Here is an 8,893-nt window from a genome sequence, read left to right on the forward strand (position 1 = left end):
GGGGAGCTTCCTCACCGCGACTTCCCTGTGGTTTGAGTCACCAATGAAGTCGGTCCCACACGACAGCAGATGCAATGTGTGTGCACAGCCCAGGTATTGTGACTGTCACCAAACAGCTGCCAATTTTGGCCCCAAATCATGTGAAGCTTATTTAAAATAGTCCTTTCCCCACCAATGTATTTTTAGTCTTTTTTTTTTTTTCCCTTCCTTACTTGTCATTGTAAGGCCTGATGCTTGCAGCGTATCATTGTAAAACAAAAAAAGCCATGAAAATCTGCAGCAGTGACCAATATGGCTAGCTAAACCATAGCGTGGCTGTCTGTAATTTGTCCAGCGTGCAGAGATGCCGTCTTTGGCTTAGAGCAGCATAGCGCCTTCGGTTTTATTTTGAACTTGAACCCTCTTATAAAGCCGTGTTGCACGAGACGTGTTATTTTGTCAGCTTTTTTTTGCACTTAAGTGTTTGTGAGGCTTCCTGTTTACACAGGACCTAAATATGTTTGTGCTCGTTTTTTTTAACGTGATGACACAGTGGTGTCTAAAAATATTGCGTGTAACAACTGGTTTCCAATAGAAAGGATGTTGCTCCTAGCTAGGAACAGCATAAATATCCTGCAGCTTTTACTCCAAACAAACCCGAGGGAGCACGGTATTATAGGAAATAATGTTTTATGTGCCTAAGAAATGGGCTTCTTGCTATTTAAAACCCGCTGAAGCGGTGCAAAATCTGGCTCTTCGATTCGACGTGGAAAATTCTGCAGTGGTAGCTCAGGAGTCGGGTCGGGGAACGACCGTCGTTGTTTCCTCCCTTTTCATCCTCTAAATGTCCATGTAGAAACCGGCCAGATGTGAACGCTTTGGAGGGGAAATCCAGAGCGATTTTACTGAAGAAATTAAGAATTGACTTCAGTTACTAGGAACCGAATATGGCCCTTGCCCTCTGGGATGAGACCCCCTCTGAAAATGTAAAACCAGGGAGTTCATCCCTGCCAGGCAGTGTGGTTTTTTTTCCCTTATACATGCACCAATTCAGAGCGGGTTACGTACATAGTCCTGCTCCTCCGATGCCCTCTCTTCTCATTGAGCATCTGAGCAAATCGCCTGCTTACACAAAGCCCGCTGGAATTGCTAGTCTGTATGCTAAAATGCTGCAGAGCTGCTGTAAGCGTTGCATTGGGCAATCATTTCCCCTCTCCTTTCCCTCCCTCCACTTCGGAGCAGCATATCTCTGTGCAGAGAGACAAGAGGTTTGTAGACAATTTGGGAAGACAAGGGTATGCGGGATCTCTGATGCTCTCGGTTTGTTGCTAGCTCAGGTACAGGTTACGTTTTGTTCCACCTCTTTTTGTTTCATTTTGGTTGTCTGATTTCCTCCAGGCGATGGGATTGAAAACAGGCTTTCAGCCTCTCTGTTTTCTTAACCATTTTCTAGGAAACGGACACTGTTTCCCCCCCTGTCATTGAAATCATTGCCTGCCAGACTAGACAAACTTGGGTAGATACAGGTGAAAAATCTCTATCTGACGTAATTTATTTCCTCGGTGCACAGGGCACAAAGAAAATGCCTAGTTGGATTGAGCTGAAAGACATAGCTGCGTAGAGGTCTCCAGGCTGCTTATTAATACCTGTGCCTTAACTTTTCCGGGGCAGCATAAATTCCTCTTGTGCCAGATTCCCACAGATCGATGCTCCATCAGTCACTTTTGAATTAGCAAGCCATACGGAGCAGAAGATGAAAAGGTCACTGCAGCGGACCTCAGAGCTGATGGGCTTTTTGAGGAGGACTCGCGGCATTTAGATCTGCAAGGTTTTACGTGGTTCTTTCACAGGCAGCTTGAGGCAATAGTTGTAATAAATCAGTGTGCTCCTATTGCTAAAGTACACGCGTGTCACTGGGGAGTCTGTACCAGTCCCCTTCTCACCAGGTCCAAAAACACAGGGCTTTGGTCCTTGAGCTAAAGGCAGCCCCTTTTAAGCTAGGACCCGTTGTCTTTCTTGTGGACATAGAGATGTCGGTAGATCATCTGGGAGGCAGACAGTCTTCTCTGTATCTGTAAGTGCCTAAAATAATAGGGAATCGCTGTCCTATCGCTCCCCCGCACACGCACGGCAGCGTGGGAGTGGGAGGCAAAACTTTTCTCCCGAGCCACCGACCTGCCCCATAGCAGCAGCCTCCTAAGCTGCTGTCTGTGACCAAGGTTGTAAACTGCAAGCATGCATCGTCCTGAATCCACCGGTCCAGTCCCTGCCCGTCACGATGTGTTGGCCTGCCGTGGTTGTGAGTCTCCATCGATCGCACCGTCTATATGTCGGATGCATGCCGGCGACACTGTGGTTGTGTGCCCTTCCATACCCAAAGTGACAAACCTGAGTTATTCATGTGTGTTTGACTCTTTAAGATAACAGACCTCTTGTCGTGCCCTTGCAATGAGAGTGAGACAATCTGCAAAGCCAGAAGGGTCTCATTTGGGGATCTGGAGTGAACTGGAGGCTGGGAACCTCCATTTTTTTCCCTTCCTGGCATTCAGGTCATGACATGCATAGCAAGAAGTCAGGTCCTTCCTGGCCAGAGCAGCCAACCCACAACATTGAGAGAATTGCTCAGTATAGTACTGGGAAAAAGGATCTGTTTGGGTCATCTTCTGGGGTGGACAAGGTCCATTTTAGAAATCAGTTCGCTTGATATTCAGAAATAGTGTGAGAATGAGAATCTGGTGGGCACGCGAGGAGGGTGGGCTTGAGGTCTCGGCCAGCAAGAAGTCCAAAGGAAGGACTGTGTAGAGTCCCCAGATAAACAGATTCCCTTCACAAGCTAAATCTGGGGGTGAGGGGATTGCAGGTCCCCTACCTTTTGAGCGACTCTGCTCTGCCTTCTTGAAGTCCTCTTCTGGATGGAGAGGATGATATCTCCTGTCCTACCCCATTGCAGAGCATTGGTATGTAGTGTAAGGCTTTTGCAGGGACAGGGATTTGCAGCAGCTGTTTGGCTCCTCGAGGGCTCAGTTGTTCTCTCCTGCTTTTTTTGCTTTGCACAGAAGACTGCAGATCCTTGCTTTGATCCTGCAGGCTGCTCTGGGTGAGTGCAGACCCGTGCTCTTCACTCCCAAACAGAGCAGCCTGCCCGATTGGGGACCTAGTGAGCTGGCCCAGATCTATCCCAGCTGAGCTAATATACATGCCAAAGCAAACATAGCTCAGCACATCTTATCACTGAATGCTCTTGTACTGTTCTTGTTCCCATTCTTAACTTCTGGATTCCGCTTTCCAGCACTCTGGGAAGTCACTATTTCATTTTTGAGATAAGCTTCCTTGAACCTCAAGTATTATATCTATTGCCAGGTCATCACCAGTTTAATTCATAATAAATGGCATGCTGGAAGGAGGACAGCGTAGATAGATATCTGTAACTATTTTTAACAACATTTGGAACATATCCCTGGGTGGAAGGAAGCCCTGTCTGGTAGCTCTGCATCTCTCCTGTGTGATCTTGCATGCCATACTTAGGGCTTGATTTTTTTTTCTTTACTCCTCTCCCCCAAAAGCTGCGTATCGACAGCTCCTAGTGATAGGAAACAGGGAAGGAAGTGTTCAGACTTCTGGAAATTAGGCTCTTCAGCTCTGTGCCAGAGTGTTTTCAATCTATAAAACTGAGAATAATACTAACTTCTCTATCTCCATGGGCGTCCTGAAGCTTTAATTACTTAATAAACGCTTTGAGAGTCTGCTGGATGGCTCAATAGACGCGCCGGTTATGGATGGTACATCTTGGAGACTTTAATCTTGTAGGCAATCCTCCTTTTTCCTTAGTACAATGTTTATGTACGTGTGTTTTTATAATGGAAAGGGTTTTTTTTTAAACTTAACAATAGATAAATGAGACCATTACAGCTCTCAGAAGTGATTAATGTGATTTTGGTGGGACGAAGCTAACGCGACCAGCAGTTCTGCCATGGCAGGCCCTGCGCTATCTCAGCACAACAAATGGGGGCATGACTTAAAAACCGTATTAGATTGGGCACCTTGCAGGAGGGGCAACAGTATGTCAGAAGCAAAAAAAAGTACCACCTTGAAGCTGATGAAGTGGCTCATCTAAGGGTGTCACACTGGCAGACCTTCAGTAACAAGTGGATCTGTGATCAGATCCTAATGGATTGAAGGGCTCCAGACAATGCATTCAGTTGAGACATAAATCACATACACAGCTACAATCATGGAAGACCATCATCCTCGACTGCGAGGCACTGTCGAAGAAGAAGACACGCACAATGCGTTGGAAGCCAGAACTAGACCTCTGGACCGTTACTTGCAAAACCAAAGGGTGGCTGGTGGGATTTAAAGGTTGTCTTCCACTGCTAGTAGTAGCCACAAGCTGGGTCTTTGTGAGGCAGTGGGTGTGTCTACATGTGCGCTTTAATGCGCATTAGCCTATTTTAATGCGTCACAAAAACACCTAACGTGCTTTAAAATAAGCTAATGCACATTTTTCTAATACCTCACAATGGAGGTACTAGATTTAATGCTCATTACCTAAAGCGCATTAATGAATGTGTAGATGGGCCCACCGGGTAATGAATCTGGCTCTTCCTGGCACTTGTAGCATTGCAAAATGTTCTGTGAAGTGGAACGGTAATCTGGTCTACATGTCATTTTTATGCCAATAAAATTGTTTCAGTAAGGATTCTGTGATTTTTTTTGGTGTGTTTTTTTTTTTATGATCGCTGGAGCAATATAAAGGGATTGCATTGCTTTATGCTGGCATTTGGGTGTGAATGCTACCTTATATATTTAAAGTTCTGTCTCTTTCTGTCTTGTGGATTTTCTAGAGCTTTCTCGATTAAGCCACTTGCCGTGTTACATGTGGCCTGAGCCAGCTCCTTCCCAACGTCTCAGCTGGTAGATCTTCGGTTGGTGTAAACCGATGTTGTTTCACTGGCTTGAGTAGAATTGTCCCAATTTCCAGATGCTAAGGATTTGGCCCTCTCTGTGCCATTGTCTGTAGAAAGATTGGTCACTCTTGATAAGAAGAGGACCACTGTGTTTATAATGCCTAATTCATTTGGGAACCCCTATCTTAGAAAGCCACCCTCAGCCTCTATTTAGAGCTGCATATTTATAGCCTACAAGATGCTCTCTGCCATCAGGAAAACGAGTTATTTTTATTCTCATGCCCTCCAAAGAAAAGCCAGGTTTCCTTCACTGATTGCATTCTTGGAGGGCCTTGAAGTCGGTCCCCTTCCCAGAGTTGGAAGGGCCCAGAATAGCAGTTTTTAAATAATGTAAAAGCTTTCATGGAACAGCAATAGATTTCAATGGACTGAATGTACATTGGTTTCTGAACTGTTCTCCTTTTAAAGACACCGAAATAGCTTTTGATCGACAAGCCGGACATAAAATTGGAACCGAGGGGACCAAATTTAATTCAGGCTAATAGAAGGATAATGAGTCTGAGCTCATTGCATAACCCTGAGCAAGCCCCCGGTCCCAAAACTCAGGCAGAGCGTTGCTTTCATCATTTTCTCCGCCTTGCTTATCAAAAGAGGAAATTGGGGCTAAAACCCTGGTGTCCTCCCAAGTTGTAACCAGGTGTCAAGGTATAAAATCTAGGGGACTTGCTTGTCCTGAGCCTTCTCTGCCACCACTGGAGGATGAGCCCATTGAGAAGACCACTTGAATGCAGAGGTTTATGTGGTTCATGGTCACAAGCCAAATTAAGTGATGACTGTACTGCTGCTCTTCAGACCTTTTGTGTAATTTTCACCTGCTTCTGAGAGCTGTTAAGTGCTCTTAATTAATGCTTGGAGTCCATGGGAGCTGGAGGAGTTTCCCCTTTGTATGCAGAGTCCATTCAGTTATCAAGGCAGATTAACACTTGCTCCAGTGCAGCTCTGTTGTAGGGACAGGGAGAAGCCTTGTCTTGAGTTGGTGCTGCTAGCCCTTCTGAGAGACCAAGACAAGCTTTCTTCCAGTATTTCACTCACAATGTGCTCCTTTCCTCGCAGATGACAGAAGGCAGACACTGCCAGGTGCAGCTCCTTGATGACAGGACCTTGGAGCTGCTGGTTCAGGTAAAGGCTCTCTTTGGGGGCTATGCATTGAGGGCATTGGTCCCCCAACCTAGGGGGGCATAGTCAGAGGTGGGGGGTTTGCTGGCTTCTTTATCTTAATATCCCTTAATAATGCTTTCTAAACAAAGCCCCATTTTCAAACATGATTTAGGCTCCAAATCCCTGTTTCCTTCCAAGCATGCAAGTTGCTTGTAACTTCTGTTCTTAAATCACTTGGGCACAGCTGGAGGTTTACCCCATGCCTTCTTTGTTACTCACTGGTAAAACAGAACGACGTTTTAAAATCTCAATCTGACTTCTTTGCTATTTGTTTTTTTGCTTTAATAATGCTATTTGGCTTGGACATAGTGGCACAAAATGGGTCTGTTCACCATCGCATGAGTGCAGTTGGGTGTGCAAACTTTTAAATGGTCTTTTAAACGTATGTGTTTTCACTGAATATTTTGTTACACGTTACCTTGGGTTTTTTACTTGTCATTTCAATCGGAAAGAAGAGTCCTATATCTCAGGGTCTGCTTTAAAGTGAACTGCATCTTCTCATGATCCAAATAAAGGGCCTACTTCTGGGGGTGGGGAGGGGGTCCTACATTTTTTTCCTAAATGTTCTTCTATATCATCAATTCCTTTTTGTCACACGGTTCAAGAAAAGCCTGAATCAGTGTGTACCCTGACCAGCCCCTGCTGCTTCCCTTCTTCTCATTAGGCATCTCAGCTGGACTTGTAGGTTAAAGACCTCGATGGCCTCTGCTACCCAAGCATTTAGTCCTTCTGCTCTCCCATCCTTTAGATGATGTAGCTACCGTGTGCCTCTAAATGTATGCACCTCTGAGAGGTAAACTGGTGTCTGGAGCTGTTGTGGGACTATGTAACACAATGATGCTTCTCCCCATAGCCTAAACTTCTGTCTCGAGAGTTACTGGATCTGGTGGCATCACATTTCAACCTCAAAGAAAAGGAGTATTTTGGGATAACATTTATAGATGACACGTAAGTATCTCCATATGGATTTTTTGTCCTTGATTACGGTTATGGAGGGGGGAGGAAAAGGCCCGGTGTGTCCCATACAGACTCTAAATTGGACTGTAGGCTAAACCACAGTGAGGTAAAGGTGCCTGCTTTTTTTAAAGAGATTTTCCTCTCTCCTAGAAACAGTGCCCAAGCTGAGCAGAGGTAATATGCCAGGACAAAACAAGAGGGCAGTTGCTTTTCCTTTTTGTTCTCCTCCTTTTTTCCTGTTTCTGTGCCAGGGTGGAAAAGTTTGAGTCAGTATTCATTCCTCCCAACGTGAGCACACTCATGCAAGCCCTCTCTGTGTTTCGGGGGGGAAAAGTCGCAAGGATTTGCATGCATCTTCAGCATGAATCAGTTATAACATTTGGTCTTTTCTGGCTTCAACCCCATTATAAACAAGCCTTTAATCCTGACCATTGTAACCACAGAGAAGTGTAAAGCTAGAAGACGCAGTAATCAAGTCCCAATTTCACTGCCTTTCTCATTTTGATAGAAATCGAAGACTCCTTTGCAGGCTACTAGAAAGGCTACAAAGGTAGCCTCTGTTTTTTAAGTTTGTGGACTCCTCTCCCTTATCCAGTTGCTAGCAAACCCACGCATCTGACGTCCATGAGCATGTTGCTTATTCTGAACATTTCAGCGCTCGGCACCGCACATATTGCAGTGCGATATGCACTCCTACAAGCATTTCTAACACATCCGTGTCACAGCTTCTGGGACTGACAGACAAGGGAAGCATAGCATAGAAGGGATGGAGATTTACAACAGTAGCTAGTGGGTGTTGACTCTTGTTATAATATTATATCTGTATTACAGGGATGAGAGTCCATACCTTCTCCAGGAGGCTGCCAACTCTTTCCACCATGCCCACTGTTACTTTTCATATACAAAGCCTCTAGGAGTGTAAAGCCTCTTAATCTCAAGATTTAACTCTCATACAAAGCTGTGCTTCAGCCCATCTCTAGAGAGGGACCCACTCTCGGGATTTTTGGGGAGCAGTGGAGAACGCCTGCTAGAAATCGGTCATGGTTGGGCATTACTGCTGGGCCGCACAGTTGTTCCCGACTCTGTAATGGGTGCATGTGTTGGAATGATAATGGTCCTCCTAGGGACTGTCTTCTCAAAATATTTTTGCCACGTACTTCTCCTTTCCGTGGCTCGGCAAGTGTTTTTCTCCCAGCGCTGCTTCTATAAATCCCTTCAAGATGCTGTTTACACTTGGCTTTTTATTTTTTCCAGCAGAACTGCCACGAGAATACTTCTTGGTTAGTGGCATTTCCACCTGAAAGCACTGCCCCGTTGTTACATAAACGCTGCTGGCAACTTGGTGGAAAAAAACATAGGCAGATCCCAGAGACTTTTAAAATGACTGCTCAATAGGCCCCTGGCTCTTCTCCGTACATACCTTAGTATTTGGAGACTGAGTTTGTTGCCTCTGGAGGGCAGTCATGCTCTTCAAACCTGGAGGTTTTCTCTAAGATGAGTGGTTCTCAAACTTGTTAGACTCAAGGCCCCCCTTGGAAAATACCAGCTCTTAATCTTCACTTGATTTTTGACTGCAGAAAAATACTAGAGCAATTCTTCTGCAGCAAGGAAGGAGGAAGAACAAAACAAGTCAGAATGCTTTTAACACTATTTGAAATCTCTAGGTTGATTTTGTGGATCTTGTCTGCACACCTAACAGTGTCACTCTGTGACACCCCTGAAAGGATCTCAAGGCAACCCATAGCACCCCGGTTGAGAATCACTGTCCTGGATAACACCCCGGTTGAGAATCGCTGTCTTAGATACCACTAATATGTCAGACTTGATTCCTG

The 8,893-nt window shown here is 45.3% G+C and overlaps 1 protein-coding gene across 1 annotated transcript in view; it reads left to right on the forward strand.

Moving 5' to 3' along the window:
* Positions 1 to 7,063, forward strand: part of LOC112549450 (FERM domain-containing protein 4B-like) — a 28,775-nt gene extending 21,712 nt beyond the window's left edge. The window contains exons 2-3 of the mRNA XM_025197966.1: positions 6,000 to 6,065; positions 6,958 to 7,063. Of these exons, the coding sequence (XP_025053751.1) occupies positions 6,000 to 6,065; positions 6,958 to 7,056 (165 nt within the window). The 3' untranslated portion in view covers positions 7,057 to 7,063. The remainder of the gene's footprint in view (positions 1 to 5,999; positions 6,066 to 6,957) is intronic.
* The last annotated feature ends 1,830 nt before the right edge of the window (positions 7,064 to 8,893 follow it).

Source organism: Alligator sinensis, unplaced genomic scaffold (genome assembly GCF_000455745.1).
Source record: "Alligator sinensis unplaced genomic scaffold, ASM45574v1 scaffold121_1, whole genome shotgun sequence".
In the NCBI taxonomy this organism is placed as follows: domain Eukaryota; kingdom Metazoa; phylum Chordata; order Crocodylia; family Alligatoridae; genus Alligator; species Alligator sinensis.